The 26255-nt window shown below is 40.7% G+C and overlaps 1 protein-coding gene across 2 annotated transcripts in view; it reads right to left on the bottom strand.

The window, feature by feature from the left end:
- The window catches only part of SGCD (sarcoglycan delta), a 607252-nt gene that overhangs the window by 380773 nt on the left and 200224 nt on the right, over window positions 1-26255 (bottom strand). For both annotated transcript variants that reach the window (XM_040241450.1, XM_040241449.1), the window contains exon 2: window positions 21893-22081. In XM_040241450.1, coding sequence (XP_040097384.1) covers window positions 21893-22081 — 189 coding nt within the window. The remainder of the gene's footprint in view (window positions 1-21892; window positions 22082-26255) is intronic.

The following is a 26255-nucleotide window of genomic DNA, read 5'->3' on the forward strand; positions in this document are numbered from 1 at the left end:
TGAAAAGTGAAAGAGAAGTCACTCAGTTGTCTCCGACTCTTCGCAAACCCATGGACTGTAGTCTTCCAGGCTTCTCCATCCATGGGGTTTTCCAGGCAAGAGTACTGGAGTGGGGTGCATGTGTGTGTAAATGTGTATGTGTTTTCCGTGTGGGGTTAGAGTAGTAGTTCCTGGCCTTTTCAGCAATAGGGACTGATATTGTGGAAGATTAATTTTCCATGGATGAGGGGGGATGGCTGAGGTGGTAATGCAATCGATGGAGAGCAATGAGGGTTGGCAGATGGAGTTTCACTCACTTGTTCCCTGCTCACCTCCTGCTGTGTGGCCCATTTCCTTACAGGCCGTGGACTGGTACTGGTACCATGGGGACCCATGGGTTAGAGAACTGAAGAACAGATTGACTAAAAATGGCAACCACAAAGAAAATAAGAGGAAATGTTCATCTTCCCAGCTGCTACTGATACTAGATTTTGCATTCAGGGCCCAAATACAAGTCAAAGTCAAAGCATCTCCAAAGAAACTTCAGCGGGGCGGCACAGGAGATACCCCATGTCCAAGGTCAGAAGCAGCAGCTGCACTTTGCTGGAGCAGCAGTGAAGAGATACCCCACATCCAAGGTAAGACGGTAGATGCAAAGAGAGGGCATTAGAGGGCAGACAGACTGAAACTGCAATCATAGACAACTAGCCAATCTGATCACACGGACCACAGCCTTGTCTAACTTAATGAACCTAAGCCATGCCATGTGGGGCCACCCAAGACAGACGGGTCATGGTGGAGAGGTCTGACAGAATGTGGTCCACTGGAGAAGGAAAAGGCAAACCACTTCAGTATTCTTGACTTGAGAACCCCATGAACAGTATGAAAAGGCAATATTTCCTGTATGCAGGTCAGGAAGCAACAGTTAGAACTGGACATGGAACAACAGACTGGTTCCAAATAGGAAAAGGAGCATGTCAAGGCTGCATATTGTCACCCTGCTTACTTAACTTATATGCAGAGTACATCATGAGAAGCACTGGGCTGGAGGAAGCACAAGCTCGAATCAAGGTTGCTGGGAGAAATATCAATAATCTCAGATATGCTGATGACATCACGCTTATGGCAGAAAGTGAAGAAGAACTAAGGAGCCCCCTGATGAAAGTGAAAGAAGAGGAGCGTGAAAAGGTTGGCTTAAAGCTCAACATTGAGAAAACTAAGATCATGGCATCTGGTCCCATCACTTCATGAGAAATAGATGGGGAAACAGTGGAAGCAGTGTCAGAATTTATTTTTGGGGGCTCCAAAATCACTGCAGATGGTGACTGCAGCCATGAAATTAAAACGCTTACTCCTTGGAAGAAAAGTTATGACCAACCTAGACAACTTATTAAAAAGCAGAGACATTACTTTGTCAACAAAGGTCTGTCTAGTCAAGGCTATGGTTTTTCCAGTAGTCATGTATGGATGTGAGAGTTGGACTATAAAGAAAGCTGAGCACTGAAGAATTGATGCTTTTGAATTGCGGTGCTGGAGAAGACTCTTGAGAGTCCCTTGGACTGCAGGGAGATCCAACCAGTCCATCCTAAAGGAGAACAGTCTTGGTGTGTTCACTGGAAGGACTAATGTTGAAGCTGAAGCTCCAATACTTTTGCCACCTGATGCGAAGAGTTGATTCATTTGAAAAGACCCTGACGCTGGGAAAGTTTGAGGGCAGGAGGAGAAGGGGACAACAGAGGATGAGATGGTTGGATGGCATCACTGACTCAGTCGACGTGAGTTTGGGTGAACTCCAGGAGTTGTTGATGGACAAGGAGGTCTGGCGTGCTGCAGTTCATGGGGTCGCAAAGAGTCAGACATGACTGAGTAACTGAACTGAACTGAAAGAAACTTCTAAAAGGGGAGGATTCTGTATTTCTGATGGCTGAATACATAGTATCTTTAATTGTACTGCTGCTGCTGCTGCTGCTAAGTTGCTTCAGTCGTGTCCGACTCTGTTCAACCCCAGAGATGGCAGCCCACCAAGCTCCCCCGTCCCTGGGATTCTCCAGGCAAGAACACTGGAGTGGGTTGCCATTTCCTTCTCCAGTGCATGAAAGTGAAAAGTGAAAGTGAAGTCGCTCAGTCATGTCCAACTCTTAGCGACCCCATGGACTGCAGCCTACCAAAGATGCTATTCCATAAACCTTAAAGGTTCATGAAAATTATTCTAAGAGTTTGATGAGAGATTGACTGCCATTCCTAGTTTGATGATGGAATAATTTCTCTTTTTCTGTTTTATCTTAGAGATTTTATGTACATCATTAAGAGAGGCTAAGGAAGACACAATTTTTAAAACCTCGAGTCCCTTTTCTCCATTTCCCCCTTCTAGATGTTTACAACTCCAAAGATAAAAACTACCTGAGATATAACTTGGCTCTATGTGTTTTTGAGCCTCTCCATTTTATCAGCATGTACCAGGATGCCCAGAGGGGACAAGTAGTGTACCCAAGGTCTGAGAGCTTGTAACAAAGCCCAGACCATACCTCAAGTGCCCTGACTTTAATAATGATGAGACTCCACTTGGCTCTGGAAAGAAAACGATAATGATTGCTATTTAGAAAAGCTACCAAGTATGTGTATACTTTTGCTCTACCAAGCCTTAGGGAGAAGGAACAGTGACTCTCATTATTCCTGAAGCACTGTCCTGTCACTGACAACAGCCACTTCCCATTTCTTATCCTCTGAAATGAGAAAAACTTCCACAAAGGTAGGAAGGCTGTCTTCACACATACAGGGGAAAATGACCTTCCTAGAGTCTGTGTACAAGACTAAGAAGATATTGAATCTTTACAGATCCTTTGAAACTTATGCACAATCTCGATTTCTTTTTTCAACTGCTTACGGCTAGCTGCAGCTAAGAGATGGACCAAAGGTTTTTCAATTCATGCAATCACCATACACTTTTCATTCCAACTCTAAGCCATACACATCCCCCAAAGCCAATTTTGCAAAGTGCCACATTCTTTTGAAATATTCCATGGATTTCATTATGCATTTTAAAAAATGTAGCCCTGAAGCTAATAAGAAGATAGTCCCTGAAAACATGTTCCTTTTGAATTGGCTCTATAATACTGGTTGTTAATGAAACTTAGAGAAATACAGCAGGAAGAACACTTTTCAGATTCAAAATCCACATACACTGACCATCTTGAAGCAAAAGTCACTCTAAAGTCAAGAGGCTCCTGGGGCTTCTGCTATTATCATTGCAGAAAAATGCAGTAAATGCAGCACCATGAGATGAACCTGTGATGCCTTCCAACCATCCTCATCACTTCACTTGGGATGGCCTTCATTTTTATTCTGCTTTCTTACCTCCCTGCACAGGCCTTGTGTGCTCAGCATGGGACTTGTGATTCATGTCCAAGCCAATGACAATAACCATGCTCCCTGGCCAGCACTACTGGTCCAGAGACGGACATGTGACACCGTTCGGGCCAGTGAGACAGATGGTGAGTTTTGCTTGGTGCTTCTGGGAAACAAGCTTCTGGGCCTTCTAAAAGAGCTCCAAAAGCAATAACTACACCCATATAGAAAATGAACAGAGAGAAAAAGGGAGAATTGCAACATCCTCAATGTATAGGCAAGACTTTTTAAGGCAATGATGAGGAAACTATAAGAAAGTTTGATTTCCAGTCAACTGAGAAGGTATGTTTTTACAGAATAATTTCTTAATATTACAAATGGCTTTCTAAAGACTTCTGCAAAGGGAGCAGCTTCTGTGGCAAGAGAATCACTCTCAGTGTATGGTAAAGTCATCACTCTTCTCTAGAAGAGAAATCCTGGAGATATCAGGAGATTAAAAAAAAAATAGCTACTCTTTTTGACATGCCGCTGATCAATGTAATTTGAACTGTCATTCAAATAAACTAAAAAAGCCTAGGTAACTTTCTGAGAAGCAGTGGGCTTAGGAGAATGTACCAGAATCATTTATCTAATTTTTCTTCTGGGTTTACATCAAAACAAAAGCAATGCTATTCTAGTATGCTTTTTTCATTACATTTTCAAAACATAAAACATGGGCTGCCGAGGTAATCACTGACTTCAATGATAAAAGTCATAAATCAAAGGAAAGAGTAATATTTTTAGAATTATGCAAGTTGATTTCACATTACCAGGGATGGCCAGAAACACAAATAACCTGAAAGCTGACATTTAGAAGTCAGCAGAGAAAAGATGACTATGTGCATGGGAAAGCTATTTATGCAATTAAGTGAAATTTATTATGCTTGTATAAATTTTATAAACACATTACAGATCTGGATTTTGGGCTAATTAAGCTTTAATTTAGTTGAGAAAACTAAACCATGTAAGCTTTTATGAGAAACCCCTGGTCATCCACTGAAAGGAAAGAGGTAAAATCATAGTTTTTAGGAACCATCTGAGAAATAAACAGTTTAGGAAAGCTCTAAAGACAGAAATTATAGTCAATTATCCAAGATGTAAAGCTATAGTTTGAGGTTATGCTGTCCTTCATTTTCTCAAGAGTACCCCTTAATTAAATGCAAATAATCAGAAATGGCAATTAATAGATTGCTACAATTCCCTGATTAGATAGTAGAGCCCATTTACAATACTTGTGGACTATGGACTCTGCAATAAACCAAATGAAATGTATATTCATAAATTCCTCTCCAATGACTCCCTTGTTGAAAAGTTTTCTATGATGGTGCCACCTCAGAAGCTAGCCAATGATGTTAGCAGCTGTCAAACCATTACCAATATTTATAGGACGTTTGGACAATCAATCTTCCTGGCAGATAGGGACATTGGCATTGACTAGCCAAGCTACAAACATAGGACTTCAACAAGGGTGAGACCTTTGAACCACCTGAAGTAAGCATCAAATCATACAAATCAGGAACAAGCTGTTAAAAGCTTCTCATAAAAGACACAGGGCAGAGCAGGCGCCCAAGTGCGAGTACGTTCCCTTTACTGCCTCTCACGAGGCTGTGCCCTCCTCCAACCGACACTGAAGAGTGACTTTCTCTTCATACCTCTAGAGGGGCCGACTGCTCCATACCTTCTCCCCATCTAAGGCTTTGAACTTGCCTCTCTCTCTGTCTAGAATCCCCCTCAGTTCTTCTAGGCTGTCACAACCCATTCTTCGGGCTTCTTCTAAACTTCACTTCTCCAGAGACACATGCTGATGGACATCTGAAGCAAGCCATGCCCAATTGTGCAGTGCCATATCTTTCAGAGGACATATCAGAATTCACATTTTATTTATTAAGTAGTTTGCTTTTCATTCTCATTCTCGTGTTTCACACAGTTCTGTTTCAAGTTCAGTCAGCAACAATACATTCAGAAAAAGCCCCAGAGTGACTGTAATTCTCATAGCATAGATGATTTTTCAGCCACACCCAAGTTAAATGTGCTTTTAAGACTCCATTAGTCATTTCTTTACAAGTGGGCTTATGAATCTGTGCTGAATTTCTGCAGTTGAATCCTCTTTTCCTCTTTATAAGGCACTTCTCTAAGTGTCCAAGTTGACAATAATAATAATAAGCATTCACTGGGTATCTACAACACTCTGTGTTCTGGTTCACTCCAATCTAACACAACTCCTGAATCGCATTACTACAAACAAGCAAAGTGAAGCTCAAAGAAGTTAAGCTTCTTGTCCAATATCAATCACCTGGCTCACCAGCAGCAGAGCTGAGGTTTGAACCCAGGTCTGTTTTCTCAAGAACCTGTAAACCACAACTCCCACTTCTCTAACATCATATTTTTCACACATCAGGATCCTTCCAAAGCATCAGTTGGCAACCTGACTTCATAGCAACTCTGGACAATGAAAGCATGATGGAAAATGAGCAAAGAAACAGGGCAGTCTAGACTGGAAGGATTTACTCCTACATATTTAAGTCTGCTGATGTGAGGCCTCTGAACCTCTTAAAGCTCAGTAAGTGATTTGTACAATATGAAAGAAGGGAATAAGGTCCATTAGAAAACACCAAAGAGAATTTCTCAATATATTGTGTAGGAAGCATACTGTCAGGTGGGAGTAAGAAGTATTCATCTGAATGTGTGGACACTTAGAAGGTTCTAAAATTAGAGTGGGTATACTGCAGACCATTAGCAGTATATATACTGCTCACACACACACACACACACGCACGCACGCGTGCTCTTTTATGCGGCCTTGCTGCTGACTCTTGGAGCCGTCCCACTTATGCCATGAGAATAGGGACTGGAGGCTCTGAGGAACAGACAGTGATCTCTCAGCCTGGAGAGTACCGAGGAAGTGGGTACAATGCAGTTGTTAGGAGTTTGGGGCTCATGTTTCCCTTCATATCCCAGCTCTGTCATTTACTGAAACCAGGTGAAAAATAACTTGACCATTCTTTGAAGCCTCGGTTCACTCATTTGGGAAAGGGAGAGAGTTAAAGGACCCGTATTCTAGGGATGAAATAATACACCCCATGTGAAGTGCTCAGTATCATGCCCAGCACAGAATAAGCTCTCAGTACAAGTCACCCTACTGATGACAATAATCTATATGCAAATACAGGAGTTAACGTACCTATGAGTGGCCACATTCTGCTTGTAGCAATGAAAAAAAGCAAAAGACTTGTTCGAAATAACCTCCCTTTTTCCAATAAAGTATTTGTATTAAGTGTGAGGAATTACACTCTGTATCTATCCTTACAGATGAGGTCCCCAATTCAACCACAATGTAGCCACGTGGTCCTTAAAGAAAGCAAATATGATGACACATTCTTACTTCTTTTTTATGATTTTCTTCTCTTTTTCATTTTAGCTCATTATCTTTACGTTTTTGAATCTCACAAGTATTACCTAAATACATTCTCCTTGCAAATGTCACTAGAAAATAGTACAGAAAGGCAAAGTCACCTTCCACTGTCCTCTCCCATCTGCCTCATCATCCCACCTCTCCCCACTGCCCAACTCCTCTCCCAGTGGAGACTACTGTATCAGATGTTCAAGAGATCCACATACTAGATTGCCATCACCTCTTACTCCACTCTTCAATTTCATTTTTAGCATTTATACAATCGTCTTGTCTTGGAAACCTCCTCCTTGATTAGTAAAGCGTCTGCCTACAATGCGGGAGACCTGGGTTCAATCCCTGGGTTGAGAAGATCTCCTGGAGAAGGAAATGGCAACCTACTCCAGTATTCTTGCCTGGAAAATCCCATAGATGGAGGAGCCTGGCAGGCTACAGTTCATGGGGTCACAAAGAATCGGCCACGACTGAGTGACTTCACTTTCACTTTCATCCCCTCTGTACATTCTTGCAGCATCCACTCATTCTGGTGGCATTTCTACATTTATTTGTTCGATCATATAATCAAGTCTCTCCTGTTAGACACCAAACTCTCTCTGAGGAAGGCCACCATTTACTTCTGTTCACTGTTGTACCTCCAGAACCTAGTACAGTGCTTCGCCCACAGGAAGAGTTCAATAAACATTTGTTGAATAAATGTTACTTATTCATTAGGTTGTCACAGTTGGTAACTAAGACTGACAAGAGATTCGTAGAGTTGAAGATTTCAAATAGAAACCAGTAACTTAATTGGGACCTGGAAATTATTTTTCAAAGAAAATCACAAAAATCAGAAATTCTCCACCAGTGAATGAACAAGATGCAAATTATCCCTGCTCTCATGGAAACCTCCTTGCCAAGAACTGCAAGGCAGGTTTCAATTAAGAAAATAAAAATTTGCTCATGTGAACAAAAAAGCGTTCACTTCCAAATCAGCAACCAACTATGTATGGCATAATGTTGGTTTAAGTCAATGAGTGACCGAGTGACCCAAAGGATCATTTCCTTCTATCTTTGGCTTTTAGGAAGAGCACTATTTTTTTTTTTTTTCAAATTAGAATTAAGAGAAATTTCAGAGAGAGAAAACAAGCTTACTTAAATTAACATGGCCAACTACAGACAGTGCATTAATGATCAAAACTCCCTGCCATTGGCCAACCCAGATACAATGACTAGCTAAGGAATGAGAATGTACCAAGTCTTTTACCAAACATTCCATAGACACTGACTCAAGACTTGCCTGAGTTTGCAAAAGGCAAAGCTCTACAACTCACTATTCATTCTTGTTTATTCTAAAGTTGGAAAGTTGATTGTAGTAGTTATTAGGCATGAGACGGTAAGCAGATCACTGATCCCTAGTTGCCCCTTCATCAATTCTAATGAGGTGGATAAAGCTGGAGTCTATTATACAGAGTGAAGTAAGCCAGAAAGAAAAACACCAATACAGTATACTAATGCATATATATGGAATTTAGAAAGATAGTAACGATAACCCTGTATGCAAGACAGCAAAAGAGACACAGATGTATAGTACAGTCTTTTGGACTCTGTGGGAGAGGGCGAGGGCAGGATGATATGGGAGAATGGCATTGAAATATGTAAATTATCACATGTGAAATGAATCCCCAGTCCAGGTTCAATGCATGATACAGGATGCTCGGGGCTGGTGCACTGGGATGACCCAGAGGGATGGGATGGAGAGGAAGGTGGGAGGGGGGTTCAGGATGGGGAACACGTGTACACCCATGGTGGATTCATGTCAATGTATGCCAAAACCAATGCAATATTGTAAAGTAAATAGATAAATAAATAGATAAATAAAGCAAAAATAAAATAAAACAAATAAAGTAAATAGATAAATATTATCCCTGCTATGTCTCTCCCATTGCATGCTGATAGAGACTCAGGTAATGCAAAAAACATGAACCAATGTTCTAAGGAGTCAAGAACTTTTACAAACGTACCAATGGTTATGAGGATTGAATGGAGCTCTGTTTTCTCTTACTGTGTCCCTTGGTAAGTAGTAGTCACTTAAAAACACTTGCTAAAATACAGTGATGACTATTACATAAAATTGTAATAGTAACAATTTTATGGATTTTTTAAACCTCTGTGTGTGTGTGTGTGTGTGTGTGTAGGGAAGAACACACTGGGAGTCCATCACATTCGGTCCTCAGTAAGTGGCTATGAAATGGTGCAATGCTCTATTGTTTTCCACTGAAAAAGGCTTAAATTGTCCTCAATTTCCACTCACTAACTCATCCTGTAACAATACAGCATCTACTATTAGCAAACCAAGTGTTATGAGATGCTAATAAGTTTTTACACTTAATAAAGCTGACCAATAATTAAAAGCTGGCAAATATGCATACTTTCAGCCATACAGGTATTCCAGTTAGAAGATTTCACCATTAAATATAAAAGCTATACTCCTGAGAATTTTTTCTATTCTTTAACTCCGTTTTTAACAAAGTAACTCCTTATCTAGTTAGATGATTCACATGTGGCTTAGTGAAGGCAGAAAAGTAATTCAAAAGGTAACTAAATCATGATTCTTGTAATACAGGTACTGGTTCTGTAGCTAGCAACTCCTTAAAATATTCCTGAAGCTAAAACTGCCTGAAGTAGTCAATGACTGAACCAGTTTTGAAGTAATTTTAAAATGTGCACTCTATCGCTCCCAGATACAATGGTGACCATTAGTGCCATTGAAGGATCTGCCAGTAAACACATTACTAGTTATGATATATCTATTTTTTGACAGCAAACATTTCTGAAAAAGTTAAAAGCATAAACGTTCAAGTTCAACATACTTGCACAGATATATGTATATGTACAGACAGTATGCCCTTGTATATGTAGTATGTAATAGACATACAAACTATTACTATTACTTCCTAGCTGAAAAAGGTGGTAAGAAAGCAGGTTAAGCAAGCTCTGAGCTTTAGTTTTCTTGTAGATGAAGGGGAGATAATAGCACACGCCTCACAGTGTCACTGTAAGGAAAAAAGAGAGAACTCAGGCAGGCCCCTAGCACTGTTCTCAGTGCAATGTGGTGTGTGATAGCCAATGGCAGTTATTCTTGGTGGTGGTGGTGGTGGTATGCCAGACTGTACAGCTCTTCCTGGACTTACAATAGGGTCAAATTTTGAAAAGCTCACTATCTGTTGCAAATAAGATACGTCAAACACGCGTTTGGGACTTCCCTGGTGATCCAGTGGTTAAGATAACGACTTTCAGTGCAGGGAATGTAGACTCGATCCCTGGCTGGGGAACTAGGATCCCAGATGCCACCATGGTGTGGCCAATATATTGTTTTAAGCCATTAAAGAAATGACACAAGATATAATTAATATATGTAAGCTACTGGACATCACAGCTTAGGCTCTCCAACCTTAAATATGCTCAGAACGTTGACAGCAGCCTACCGTGGGGCACAATCATCTAACCCAAGCCCTATTTTATAACAGAGTATGGGATACATCATGTAACTTACTAGATGCTGCACTGAAAGGGAAAAGCAGAAGAGGTCACAGTGTACCAGCCATTGATCCTTGTGAGGGCGTGGCTGACTGGGAGCTGGAAGCTGCTGCACCCCAGAGACAGGACCATACCACCCGTCTCTAGCTTGGGAAAGAATTACAATTTAAAACTGGATCTACTTTATTCACACAACTCTTGCAACATGAAGTTGAAAAATCATAATTCAAGCCATCCTAAGTTTGGGACCATCTGTACTTTCCAAAGGTGACCAGCCACCATACAAATGATCACAAATTGACTGGTTAAAACAAAAGACATTCATTCTGTAATATTTCTGGAGGCCAGAAGTTTGAAATCAAGGTGTCAGTTGGGCTCCACTGCCTCTGGAGGCTCTAGAGAGGAATTTCTTCCTTGCCTTTTCTGTCTTGCAGAGTCTGTGGGCATCTGTTGCAGTGTCATCACCCCAAACCCTGCCTCTCTGGCATGCAGTCTGCTTCTCTTCTGTCCATATCAAATCTTTCTCTGCCTTACTCTTATAAAGATGACTGCCACTGGATTTGGGGTCCGAGTAGAAATCATCTCAAGATCCTTAATCTAGATAAGACTAAATAAGGTAATACAAAGTCCCAGGGATTAAGATGATGACCTGTGTTTTAGAGGATACCCACTCCAGTATTCATGCCTGGAAAATCCCATGGACTGAGGAGCCTTGTGGGCTACAATCCATGGGGTCGCAAAGAGTCGGACATGACTGAGCGACTTCTGTGTGTGTGTGTATTCAATCCACAACAATTTCCCATCCTGTAAGTTCCTCTAGAACCTTGCAAACTCCCGCATGTAGAGGGGATTCTCTGTGCCTTCCTCATGAATTCTGGCAGGATTTTGTGTCTGCCTTCACAAACAGAGTGAAGCAGCGATGCTACCTGACTTCTAAGCCTGGGTCATAACAGCATTAGGCACTTCTACCTCATTTAAGTGGGACCCAACTACCATGAGGACAGGAAGCCCACATGAGCCTACATGGAGGGGCCATGTGTAGGTGATCTGGCTTACAGAGGTTCTGGCTCACAGTCAGCATCAATTACCCACACATATAAGCATACCTCCATATGGTTACAGTCCCAACTGTAGAATCAACACCTGTCATGGAGTCTCCTCAGCTAAAGCCCTAGACATCAGAGGTCAGACTGAAGTTCCCACTGAGGTCTACCCCTCAGATGCCCCAGATAACTACATTTATAGCAGCTTGCTCCTTTTCCTCACACGCAATCTCTGCTACTCCCCTCCTTTCAGTATTCCTGATTGGATAGGTAGTGAGACTGGGATATAGGACCTTTTGTGGGTAAAGAGCTGTACTGAGTGGGGGGGTCACTGGGACCACTTTTGAGTCTTACTTTCTGAACCTGTACAATATGGAGTTTGACCAAATGATATATATGGTCTACTGTAGCTCACAGAATTTCTAATTAAGGGATCCTCCCATATTGTCAGTCAGAATGAGAGAGACTGAGTCACCTTCTCCTCTAAAAATGTATGTGTTTGTGTGTGCTCCCACTATATTTAGATGAAAATCCAAGATGCTCAATGCCAGGAAATATTTCTAATGCACTGTTGTTATTTTTTTCTAATCTTTAACCTTAACCCATTCCATTATTTAATGAATAATTAGTCTCTTATTTATTGTTATGGAGCAAACCACCCCAAAACTTAGTGGCTGAATACAAGAACAATCATTTATTTTGCTCAGGGCTCTGCCATTTCCTTCTCCAGGGGATCTTCCCGACCCAGGGATTGAACAATGGTCTCCTGCATTGCAAGCAAATTCTTGACCAGCTGACCCACCAGGGAAGCCTTGCTTCCCTACCTTCTGTTAAATTGAGGGGTTTGTTTGTTTATTTACTTTCCTACCCAGGCCTCGGTAGGGAAGATCCCTTGGAGAGGGAAATGGCAACTCACTCAGGTATTCTTGCCTGGGAAATCCTATGGATAGAGGAGCCTAATGGGCTACAGTCCAAAGGGTGGCAAAGAGTTGGACACAACTGAGCATGCCAGGCCTTAAAAACTGTCTAGGGCACAGAAAGGAAAGGCACCAATTGTTATATGGAAGGAAATGAAAAATCTGTTTCCACGTTCACTTCACATGCTCTCCATGAGCTGTCTGAAACGTAGGCCCACAGATTTTAGACCTGTTTTGTAACAGAGACCTTCCTGCATTAGTGGAAATGTTTTCTATCTCCTCTGGTGAGGATGGCTCGCTTCCCTGGTGGCTCAGAATGTAGTCTGCCTGCAGAGCGGGAGACCTTGGTTCAATCCCTGGGTTAGGAAGATCCCCTGGAGAAGGGAATGGCAACCCACTCCAGTATTCTTGCCTGGAAAATCCTATGGACAGAGGAACCTGGCAGGATACAGTCCATGGGTTGCAAAGAGTTGGACATGACTAAGCGGCTTCAATTTCCTTCTTTTCTTTCTTTCTGGTGAGGATGGTGGCTACTCACTCCATGTAGCTATTAACTTATGTGAAATGTAGCTCACATGACTCAGGAACTGAATTTTTCCTGTGACTTAATTTTAATACCATATTGGACAATGCAATTTGAGACAAAGTATTTCCAAAGCCATTCTGAGGTTAGAGATTCTAACTAGTGACACAAACAGTCCAAGTGACCTGAAACTTCATATTTACTGCTCTGTCTCTTTCTTGTTGCTATTGGCTACTCTCTCAGTTGTGTCCGACTCTTTTGTGACCCCCATGGACTGCATCCCACCAGGCTCCTCTGTCCATGAGATTTTCTGGGCAAGATTATGTAGTGAGTTGCCATTTCCTCCTCTAGGGGATCTTCCTGACCTAGGGATCGAACTCACATATCCATATCTCCTGCATTGCAACTGAAATCTTTACCACCAAGTCACTGGGGAAGCTCTGAATAACCTTTCTTCTGTGGAAGGATTGGTCTCTGAGTTCACAGTGGTGAACTGATCCCTCTTGGGATTCAGAACTTCTCTCCTATGATTGCTTAATGCCTCAGTAAGAGTGGAGAGATCCCCATAATGTGGTTGCAATTTCTGATTTCTGAGAGTCATTCAGAGTTCACAGCTGCATGACCAAAAAAGAACTAAAAATTCCTTCTGTGAGCAGCTATATGTGATGGAAGAAGACAGAAATCCAGAGAGATTTTTCTGACATTCTTTTTCTCAATTCTACAAACACAAATAAAGTGAATTTTGAGTGTATGAAGGTGATAATAAGTGGGAAAGGTCAGACATATTATCCAAATAATAAGTTAATGTTGCACAGTGATTTGTTTCTAATTGGAACTCAAGTTTCCCAGTTTGACCTCCCAAGAGTATCTATAATTTGCATCCTGTTGAACTTGACTAGCATCAGCGCCTGCTTGCCTCTTTCCCCACACACTCCTCTCTCCAGAGGCCTGGCCTCTCAACACTGGAAGAACTACAGTATCCGAGGTGACCCGCGTTTAACATCCCTGCATTCAGGCTACAGTCACAGTGCTATCTCTGCTTTCAACACCATTCAAAAGGTCCTTCTCTACCCTTTAAGCCTCAACCTAAGGAACCTTCCAGGGCCTTCTGCCTTCGACTAATTTCTTCTTTCACACTCCCTTAAAAAGTCTGTCACTTAGGGGAACTTATTAAAATTTCACATGTTTTTTCTTCTTAGTAAATTATACTCTATTAAAGTACAGGATTTTCTTCATTATAATCTTTAATGACCAGAAAAACCACAGTGCTGCACAATGTGCTTAAGAAATCCAATCGAACTGTAGCAAAAGCACCCAATAAATTGTACAAATTTGTAACAAGCTTGTTTTATAGCGTTTTGCAGTCATTACAAGGACTAAAATCATCCTTGAGGATTTGCATTCTTGCAAGAGGTATAAAACACATTAAGTTTCAAATGAAATAGGACATGACAGAGCCATACCCCAGGACTTTCATGGAACAGAGTGGATTTTTGTCCTGTGTTTTTCTGCATTACAATGTTCATGCCGCCTTAAAAATAACACTGTGGTCATTTTTCAGCTTGATGAATTTGAGCTAATGGATGAAAAAGTAACCTCCAGAGACAGAGCCGTGAGAGATGGAAACACAAGTGTTCTCAATATAAAAAGCCTTTCCAAGTTCTCAAGCGACACTGGCAGCAGAGCTGAAGCAACTGCTCTTCACAATGTTAAGTGAAAGATACAACTAAAGCCAGTAGTATCATTTTCTCCCATTTCCTGAGCAAATCTGTATGTGAACTAGGATGATTTCTCCTGCTTCTTGTCTATTTCACACTCCTGACTTGTGTAATTAAAATGTAGCAGGTAGTTGATATACAGGAGGGAGTGTCTGTATTAAAAAATATCTTTTCATAATCAAATTCAAGCACTCATCTCATTTATGGTCTGTCTACCTTAATAAATCAACTAATACTTCCTTTTAAAAGCCATATAAAGCTCTATTAACCCATCTTTACATACTAATTTAAAGTGACGGGCTATTCATAAATTTCTCGCATTCATTTATTCAACAAACATTCTAAATATCTACTATATACTAAGCAAGTTGTTGAATGCTGTCGCTATACAGGTGAATAGTTTAAGGTTACCGTCTCTGTAGGGGAAACAGGAAAGTTAAATAATGTATGTCTTCCCACCGCAGGGCACCAGGTACAGCAAAAACAAAAGAGTTGTCAGGTTTATCTGGGAGGACTTCTGAGAAAATCTGAGAAATCAGAGAAAAGCTTAAAAAGAGCACTGTGTATGGAAGATTAAATATAGGGGTGATTTTCAAGCGAATTTCTGACCTTATGGGAGGGAAGTCCTGGCCCAGCTGCTGGATGAGCAGGACTGACTAAATGATTCTACCCTCCCAGGCCACAGCTGATGGGGCATCTCATGTGGTCCATGCACAATAACCAAGTACAGCACGTTGTGTACAATCTGCTGAGCCAGTGGAGTTCCCTCTCTGGAATTTCAAGTGGGTAACAGGAGGAGACTAGGGTGGGGAGAGGTGGGAGCAGAAGGGGAAAGTCATTGCAGAGAAAAGGTCAAAGGCACACACATGTTGAAGATGCCAGGAAGCAGGAAACTTGGATAAACACAGGAGGTAACTGGTAGCTCCACAAAGGTAGAGGGATCCTGGCCTGTCAACAGAAGCAAATGTTTCAGGGCAATATCAAGGCCACGTGGTCCAGTAAAATCAGAGGATGGGTATCCCCAACACTGCTGTTGGTTCCTAAGAGTACTCTGGGTTCCATGGCTGTGAGACCCACCCACGTACCAGGAGAGCCCCTGTCCTGTTCCCTCTGCAAGCATATCCACACTCCCCTCTGCTTGAGTTAGTTTGACTGGGTCATGGCTCCTCAACCCTTCTCCAAACAGATGATGTGTCAGTGTTCTGAGTTATGGAACTCACTGCCCATTCGCTCTGGCTTTTACTGTTTTACACTGTGTCCAACCTACAAGTATTAGAATGCCTTCCTCTGACCCTCAGTGGATCTTTATCTTACTTTAGGGTAAATAAATCATGTTTTAGACATTGCACTGAACAAATTTAATTTGTCTTCATGAAAAATAGCACTTGGAAAATGGGCAGCATAGTCTACTGATTAAGAGTACAGGCTCAAAAGCCAGACTCCTGTGACCCAATTTCAGCTTCAGCGCTCACTGACTGTTTGACCTTGGATAAGTTATTGCACTTCTTGGAACCTCCTCGTCCCCATTTGTAAAATATGCATGATAGTAGTGTCTACCTCATACAAATTTTTATTAAGGTTATACAGGAACATTACAAAGTAAGTTCTGTTTTAGTTTTTATTAAACAAATGGACATTCTCTTAATCACAGATACAATGGTTTGGATTTTGTAATTTCAATGAGTGGAAAAAGAAGGAGAAGTTAGAGGATCTGTTAAATACTAGTATAGCTAGCTACAATTTATCTAGGACATATTGTGTGCCCAGCATGGACCAGGTATTTGACATCCATCATCTCATACATGTGGTCTGTATAAGACACTCACATGTGTTTGACAATTAACACACACACATTGAAAGCCGACTGCATACCAGGCCCTGGTCCATGGCTATAAATGTGAATAGAATACAACCCCTGCTCCTGAGGAGTTCCCAGTATGGTGGGATGCTAAAGCTGGGTCAGGCAATTTCATCATCTACTTTGGTTCAATCAGCTGCAAGATGAGGATGTTTGAAGAGGTGGCTCAAGGTACCCATTTCATCTAATAATGATTTCACACTCATTGGAAATCAAACATTTTAAGCTTTGCCACTAATAAGCACTTGTGCTAAATGACACTGTAGACAATCAGTATTGCAGTATTTTGGGAGGTCTTTGAGGCCAAGTTATTTGGATTGAGCTGCTGGAATACACTGGTAGAAGCAGCAGCCCTCTACAGAGAGAGATCTCACATGGTCAAGGCCAAGCTCCAAAGACAAAACTGCAGTGTTCAAACAGGAAGATGCCTTGCAGTCCTAAAGGATACCTAGTTCACTGCATTCATTTCTGTACTGAGGGCCAGAAGGAAAAGGTGATGTAGTTCATAGCCCACTAGGTGTCTCATTCCTTGACACTCATGCTAGGAATTTCTGCACTGCCCCACAATACATCACAGAGATGAATAAACCATATTCCAGACTGAGACTGTTTGGATTCAAACACTCTACTCTGACACTTTTTAGCTATGTGACTCCAAATCAAGTTATTGAGCGTCTCTCCTCCCTGTGAAGTTGGTATCATAATACCAATCCACATAAAGATTAAGTTAGATATTTATAAGTTGCAATGGCAGAGAGCCTGATGCAAAATGAGCCTTCAATAAATGATGATGATGATAATGGTAAACACTAACAGAAGGCATTTACTTTGGAACAAGCTCCTTTCCTAAGCACTTCACATTTATCACCTCATTCACTCTTCACAACAATCATATAAACAGGTAGGTATCGCTATCACTCCCAATATATGGCAGTACAGAAAGGTTGAAAAATCTGTCAAAGTAGCAGAACTCAGATGTGAACATAGAGCATCTTTGTCCTGAGTCTGAGTCCCTAACTACTGCCCTGAATGGGGTCTCCTATGATTTTCTGTTTCCAACACAAAATCTTCCTACAGGTCAGGTGCTAACTCAGAGTCTACACACCAACCTATGCACAGATAGCATTATTCAGTTTGCATTAAATGTTTATATAAACATAACAAGGGACTATAACAAAAGGTAGAAGCAGTGAAAGGAGAGGTCATTGGCTGTAGGATAAAGAGAACTGAGTTAAGGCCTGAACACATGTAACTATCAGGAACTACTTCACACAGGAAAAGTCAGTGGATATCTTGGATGGGAAGCAAATTTGTGATCTGATGACACAAGGCGGGTAACAAAGGTAATGAACCACTTCAGCAGCTTCAGAGCTGTGTTGGAAAGCCAGGTCATTGCAGCAACTAGCTAGAGGAGGTGGACATGAATGAGTGGCTGAACTGAACTGAACTGAACCGACTATATGTTGTGGTATAAAGGGGTAGGCTTTGAAGTCAAGCACCAGTTCTTTGACTACTAGCTGTTCCTTTAGAAAGCCACTCAACTTCTCTGAGCCTTGAGTTTTATTTTACTAAAACGGAGATTATAATACCCAATTTGTAGGGTTGTTTGGAAAATTAAACAAGATAATTTTTTTAAACTGCCAAGCAGTGACTAGCACATATTAAGCACATACTTAATAAATAATACTAGTTTCTTTGTAAAGCACAGTGTGTGATTAACTACGAGAGATGAACCTATGGGTCTTTACAACAAAGGGAAATTAAACATTCCTCCAAGTAGGGGAAACACTGGGAAAGTGTAGGAGACTGTAATTCTATCTCGATTAATAATGAACAGCAGAGTAATCTGCTAAAAGCAGAGAAAAAAAATTCATTTTTATTCTGATTTACATCTGGGACAAATAAAACTTGGTTGGATGCTTGTCCAGATTGTTATAATGGAAGGACTCTTTCAGCATAACCCTTGGGGACAGCACAGAATGCAAATCTGACAGCATAGAAAATTCTGGATGCCCGATATTAGATAAACTGCCAAGTCCTCAGAAACACTTGCAGATTACATCACTCTTTGCTTGTCATTACTCAGAGGGTTTGATTAAGGTGTAAACTTTTCCAAATCCCAAATTGCTAAACATGCCAGGTGTACCAAATAATCAGTCTTTCCTCTTGACAATCGTCCAGAATCCTCACAGAAATTGCTTCACTCCTATCATATTGGATTTCCTGGGTTCATACACTCCACATGCACCAATGTAATATTGGTGAACACATCATTCTTTTTCAAGATATTCACTGTCAGTAAATTATTATTTGTGGAATAGAATTATAATTCTAAAGGGATATGCATTGTACTGTGATTTATGGAGAGTATGTTTTTACCATCCAGGGAAAGACCAATTTTCTGACACTTCAGCTCTATTTGCTCAAAAGCATTACTGTTACAAAATTACCTATTATGACTAATAATAGCATTATTCTCACCTCAGTAAGTACTTGGTTTGGTAAATCTTTAAGAACTCTCAACTTTGGCAATCAATTTAGTTAACTACAGGAAATAGCCTATTTTATATAGATTATTACCTTAATATCATATTGCTCCCCAAACTCACATAACATTCATAGTGAATTGTCACTCAATTTACATTTACATAGACATCTCACTGTTGAGTCTGCCAGATAAAATATACTTGAGAAGCCAGATTTGTGTAATATCACATTTATCTAGGTTTGAGTTCATATTCTCCACCACATTCACCCTCTAATCTTTCAGGTTCTATACATTAACTTCATGTCAAACTATGTCAATATAACAAAAACAGCCCCAAACAGGAAATGAGAGGGATACATGAGTCTCAGCTAAATTTCAGTGGAAAGATAATGAATTCCATCTTGTTATTGTCCCACCATCCAACCATCTCACTATCAAGAACCTGGAGTATTCCAGAATTATCTTTCAATCCCTCAACAACTCATATCCAAACAGTAGGTGAGGTTGAGGTATGTCACTTCCATCTTTTAACATCTTTTGAATATTTATTCTTCATTCTACTGTCCTAGCTTCAGTCTTCTATTTTATATTACAATATAGAATTTTTCTACTTTAAAGTTTTTGAAATATGAAATAAAAACATCACAGAACATGCATATTGACAAATGCCAACTATGGACCCTTGGACTTAAGGGCAGATTCATGACACCTTTTAGAGCCTTAAACTCTGAGACACTTTCTCCATTATATTGCATCCTTACATGAGCAGTATCTAGACTACAACTTGGATCATACCTCCCTCTCTCTCTCACCTAAAACACTTCTCTGATTTTTTTCTTATATATAGTAAGTTCAAAAAAATGTTTACAGATTCTAATTCAGAAGTAGAACCTAATGTGCTCCAATATTCTAGAACATACTTTCTTAGACCCCTACAATAAATTGGAAATTGACCTGTATCATCTTTGAAACTTAAAACTGCAATTCAGAAGCTTAATTTGCTGGTGCTTACTGCAAATATTAAAAAGTGAACCATTCTCCATCACTAAAACATCTATAAATAACATATGCTGGAAAGGGTGTGGAGAAAACAGAACCCTTTTACACTGTGGGCAGGGATGTAAGTTGGTGCAGCCACTACAGAAAGTCCCTCAAAAACTAAAAATAGAGTTACCACAAGATCCTGAAATCCCACTCCTAGACAAAAACATAATTTAAAAAGACACATGCACCTTCATATTCAGAGCAGCATATTCACAATAGGCAAGACATGAAAACCACCAAAATGTCCATCAAAAGGTGAACAGATAAAGAAGATGTGGTAAAAGAACACAATGGAATACTACTGAACCATAAAAAGAACGAAATGCCTTTTGTAGCAACACAAATGTACTTAGAAATTATCACATTAGGTAAGTCAGAAGGAGATAGACAAATATCATATAATGTCACTTATATGTGCAATCTAAAATATGAAACAAATGAACTTATCTGAAACAGGAACAGAATCACAGACAGAGAACAGACTTGTGGTTGCCTGGAGGGAGATAGGAGTGGGATGGCCTGGGAGTCGGCGATTGACAGATACAAACTATGCCATGTAAAATAGATAAACAAGGTCCTATTGTATAGCACAGGGAACTATATTCAATATGTTATGATAAACCATAATGGAAAAGAATGTGAAAAAGAAAGCATACGTATGTATAGCTCAATCATTTTGCTATATAGCAGAAATGAACACAGCATTGTAAATCAACCATATTTCAATTTTAAAAGTGAGTCTTTTTGATGCACTAACAGTGGTTTATGTAATCCTCATGAGTCAAGCGCCCATAGCCCGTCTCATGAGTGATGAACAAAGGCCCACAGAAAATAGATGCCACCCCTGCTATTATCAAAGTTCACACTGCCTGGGAGACACATGCAAGAATGTTTATCTGGAGTGATCGGTAAAATAATAAATACATAAATGGAGCTACAGGAGCATCAGGGAGGAGTTGTACCAGGCAGAAAATGGAGAAAAGCAGCCCGAGGAGAAGAAATGGCCTGAGCAAAGGCAAGAAAGTCTACCTGTGCACAGGTGTGAGGGGTTAAAAATAAACTCTACAAGAAAGACAAATATCCACTATTCTATTTTGGATTTTCACATGAAAACCTTACTTTTAATTATGTTACGGTTACATTTTCTTATCACACAGGAGATCTTTTATATTGCCAACATAATTACTTACTTTTGACATTACCAGAGGAAAAGAAAGCATTTTTAGGACTATGCTCTCACTAATGCAAGAATTTATTTATATTGTTATAATCTTTACAAAAGCTCTGGGGAAATACCTCAGAATAACTCCAAAAATCTTTTTGCCAAGATTTTCTTTCCATTTGAACTTCAACAAGCAAATGTCCAATCTGCCACATGGACCTAAGTACCAGGATCAAGAATTTCTTCAAGGAAGTGTAAACGCAAATTCTTAAAAAAAAAAAAAAAAAAAAAGTAAAATGGCTATACTCCTCTGATTCTATTCCTAAAAATCGAGGAAATGCTCCATTAACTACCAGGTGTAAGTAGGTACTGAAAATTCTTTAATGTTCTCCAAAGGCTAATTGAACACTGATGTTTCAACCTTTACCTCATGAAAACTTTCTTAATTACTACTAACATTAAAACACACACACACACACACACATACACACACAGACAAACTTACTACTTTGGTCTTTATCTCATCCTTCTCCCTACATTATTTACTCAAATTATTTATAAGTTACAGGCTATAGAAACAGAGTTATCAAAATGTAGGGAAAGCTCACATGAGGATTGCAAAAGAGAAACATCCCACAGTTGGATTACCAGCCTCTGAAGAGTTGAGATTTAAAAGAAGTCATCCTCACATGTAATCTGAGCAGCAACGCTTTTCTTTTCCTCCCCCATCAAAACCACTGCTTGTAGGTTATTTTCAATTTTACTACCATCACTTTCCACATTCTTTTTTCTTCCCCCATGCTTTCCCTTCGCCCCAAAAGAGCTAAAGAAAAGTGTATGGTCTTACTTACAATTGTGAAGTTCATGACTTTGAGAATCCAGATGGTCATGGCCAAGTTCACCAGTATTAAAATCATCAGGAGTAGGACAAAGAAATACAAGCATCTTTTCCGCCAGCCATAAATCCCCACTTTGTATACCTGCGGCCCCTCAGAGCTGGGCATGGTGCCCCGGTGATGGGTGTACTGTTCCTGAGGCATCTGAAATAAATGAGCCAAGAGAGAAGCACTCACATTAAACTGTGAGGAGAAAGGGGGGGGGCGGTGGGGAAGAATAGGAAAAAATCAACTTGAGATATGGCTGACTGCTGTCCATATGTTCCTGCCTTCCTGACAAATCTAAAATCGGTATCCTCTGGACAAAAGTGGCTCCTCCGGATTCATGCATGAGCCCTCTCTTTTCATGCAGCCATCTCTCATCATGCGCTCTGAGACATCCACATACATATTGCAGGTGTAGAGGGACCTATAGGAATTCACTTTCTAAACGATTCTTAGAATTCCGACATCTTTATGAGGAAGACACTCAAAGTATTCAGGGTAAAATTGAGAATTCACCTGCAAAAGTAAATAACCTCAACAGTCCACTGTGCTGGGATACCACTGCTACTTGGGCTTCCCTGGTGGCTAAGAGAGTAAAGAATCTGCCTGCAATGTGGGAGACCCCTGGGTCAGGAAGACCCCCTAGAGAAGGAAATGGCAACCCACTCCAGTATTCTTGCCTGGAAATCCCATGGACAGAGGAGACTGATGGACTACAGTCCATGGGGTCACTATGAGTCAGACGTGACTGAGCGACTAACGTTATGCTGCTACTACTTAGGCAATTGATTTGTGGTAGAATGATCTCTGGAAGGTCAGTGGCAAAATCAGTCCATGGGGTTTGAAAAGAGTCGGACATGACTGAAGCGACCTAGCACAGTGGAAAAAGTAACAATTTTGATCCTGCCTTCCAGAGTTCAAAGAGGTGTTGATGTGCTCACTTGGTTCAGGAATCCTCCAAAACTGATAGCCTGTGTTTAAATTCCTCCCTTGACAGAGATCTCACTACTCTTTCAAGTAGCCCTTAGGAGTTCGATGATTCTAATTCTTATCAACACATTTATTTAATAAATATAAAAGAGTCTGAAAGTCAAGCAAGGTATGAATATTCACTCCAGGAGCTTGCAGGCTAATGGGAAAAATGAACTAAACAGTGATTATAGCAGAGTGAGATAAATTAGAAAAAAAAATCTGCCAATATTAAGTAATATACCAATCCCCTTTAAAGTAAGGAAGGTTTCTCCAACCCCTGCTGTTGACACAAATTATCTTTATACTAGCACTACTAATTAGGAGCCAACACAAATCTAAGTAAACATTACTTCTATAAAATTCTCCAACCAAAACAAATTTTAAAATTAAATACAAACAAAATTGCCAATGCGTATTGTTCAAAATGGAAAATAACTGCCGACTGAGAAGATGATGATCTGCAAAACTACACAGCATATCGTGGTAGCAAGAGCTTTAGCACAGCATCTTCCGAGCACAGCATCCCTGCTCTGCCATGAGCCATGCGACACAGCCCTACTGCTTTTCTCCATTCAAGTGGCTGCACAACTTTGATTTTGGTGTGTTTACTTCATTTGCCCTCACGTAGGCATAAGGTATTCTCTAGGAATAAGACCTTTCTCCACTTATTTTCATCTTCAGTTCAGTTCAGTTCAGTCGCTCAGTCAAGTCCAACTCTTTGCGACCCCATGAATCGCAGCACGCCAGGCCTCCCTGTCCATCACCAACTCCCAGAGTTCACACAAACTCATGTCCATTGAGTCCATGATGCCATCCAGCCATCTCATCCTCTGTTGTCCCCTTCTCCTCCTGCCCTCAATCCCTCTCAGCATCAGAGTCTTTTCCAATGAGTCAACACTGCACATGAGGTGGCCAAAGTACTGGAGTTTCAGCTTTAGCATCATTCCTTCCAAAGAAATCCCAGGGTTGATCTCCTTCAGAATGGACTGGTTGGATCTCCTTGCAGTCCAAGGGACTCTCAAGAGTCTTCTCCAACACCACAGTTCAAAAGCATCAATTCTTCAGCGCTCAGCTTTCTTCACAGTCCAACTCTCACATCCATACATGACCACTGGAAAAACCATAGCCTTGACTAGACAGACATTTGTTGGCAAAGTAATGTCTCTGCCTTTGAATATGCTATCTGGGTTGGTCATAACTTTTCTTCCAAGGAGTAAGCGTCTTTTAATTTCATGGCTGCAGTCACCATCTGCAGTGATTTTGGAGCCCCAAAAAATAAAGTCTGACACTGTTTCCACTGTTTCTCCATCTATTTCCCATGAAGTGATGGGACCAGATGCCATGATCTTCGTTTTCTCAATGTTGAGCTTTAGGCCAAATTTTTCACTCTCCTCTTTCACTTTCACCAAGAGGCTTTTTAGTTCCTCTTCACTTTCTGCCATAAGGGTGGTGTCATCTGCATATCTGAGGTTACTGATATTTCTCCCAGCAATCTCGATTCCAGCTTGTGCTTCATCCAGTCCAGCGTTTCTCATGATGTACTGTGCATAGAAGTTAAATAAGCAGGGTGACAATATATAGCCTTGACATACTCCTTTTCCTATTTGGAACCAGTCTGTTGTTCCATGTCCAGTTCTAACTGTTGCTTCCTGACCTGCATACAGATTTCTCAAGAGGCAGGTCAGGTGGTCTGGTATTCCCATCTCTTTCAGAATTTTCCAGTTTATTGTGATCCACACAGTCAAAGGCTTTGGCATAGTCAATAAAGCAGAAATAGATGTTTTTCTGGAACTCTCTTGCTTTTTCCATGATCCAGCGCATGTTGGCAATTTGATCTCTGGTTCCTCTGCCTTTTCTAAAACCAGCTTGAACATCTGGTATTTATACCCCTCGTCCAAGGTAAGGAGCAGCGGCTGCGCTTTCCTGGAGCAGCCATGAAGAGATACCCCATGTCCAAGGTAAGAGGAACCTAAGTAAGATGGTAGGTGTTGCGAAAGGGCATCAGAGGGCAGACACACTGAAACCATAATCATAGAAAACTAGTCAATCTAATCACACAGACCACAGCCTTGTCTAACTCAACAAAATTAAGCCATGCCCTGTGGGGCCACCCAAGACAGATGGGTCATGGTGGAGAGGTCTGACAGAATGTGGTCCACTGGAGAAGGGAATGGCAAATCACTTCAGTATTCTTGCCTTGAGAACCCCATGAACAGTATGAAAAGGCAAAATGATAGGATACACAAAGAGGAACTCCCCAGGTCGGTAGGTGCCCAATATGCTACTGGAGATCAGTGGAGAAATAATTTAGAAAGAATGAAGGGATGGAGCCAAAGCAAAAATAATACCTAGTTGTGGATGTGACTCATGATAGAAGCAAGGTCCAATGCTCTAAAGAGCAATATTGCATAGTAACCTGGAATGTTAGGTCCGTGAATCAAGGAAAATTGGAAGTGGTCAAACAGGAGATGGCAAGAGTGAACATCGACATTCTAGGAATCAGCAAACTAAAATGGACTGGAATGGGTGAATTTAACTCAGATGACCATTATATCTACTACTGCGGGCAGGAATCCCTTAGAAGAAATGGAATAGCCATCATGGTCAACAAAAGAGTCTGAAATGCAGTACTTGGATGCAATCTCAAAAATGATAGAATGATCTCTGTTCATTTCCAAGGCAAACCATTCAATATCACAGTTATCCAGGTCTATGCCACAACCAGTAATGCTGAAGAAGCTGAAGTTGAATGGTTCTATGAAGACCTACAAGACCTTTTAGAACTAACACCCAAAAAAGATGTCCTTTTCATTAGAGGGGACTGGAATGCAAAAGTAGGAAGTCAAGAAACACCTGGGGTAACAGGCAAATTTGGCCTGGGAATACGGAATGAAGCAGGGCAAAGACTAACAGAGTTTTGCCAAGAGAATGCACTGGCCATAGCAAACACCCTCTTCCAACAACACAAGAGAAGACTCTACACATGGACATCACCAGATGGTCAACACCGAAATCAGATTAATTATAATCAGATTGATTTTCATCTTAGTCAATAGCAATTACATGAGTGATAAGTGTGCCAAGGTGAGCATGGTGACAAACTGTAGACCCTAAAATCGTATCCTTGGTTATGAGGTCATCTTCTGGATGGTTCAGAATATAATTACTGTATGGTTTTTAGCTAATCGCTGAAATGCACACATGGAATCTAAAAATCCCCCAGAGAACTCATGGCCTTTATATACCAGTGGAATTCCATTTGAAAAGCCAAATTAATTCTTACTTAAAGTCTATTCAAATGTTCAGTGAAGACCTACACATATTTATGCCATTCTGAATACTTACCTAGCACCAAAATCAG

Source organism: Oryx dammah, unplaced genomic scaffold, assembly GCF_014754425.2.
Source record: "Oryx dammah isolate SB20612 unplaced genomic scaffold, SCBI_Odam_1.1 HiC_scaffold_5, whole genome shotgun sequence".
Classification (NCBI taxonomy): domain Eukaryota; kingdom Metazoa; phylum Chordata; class Mammalia; order Artiodactyla; family Bovidae; genus Oryx; species Oryx dammah.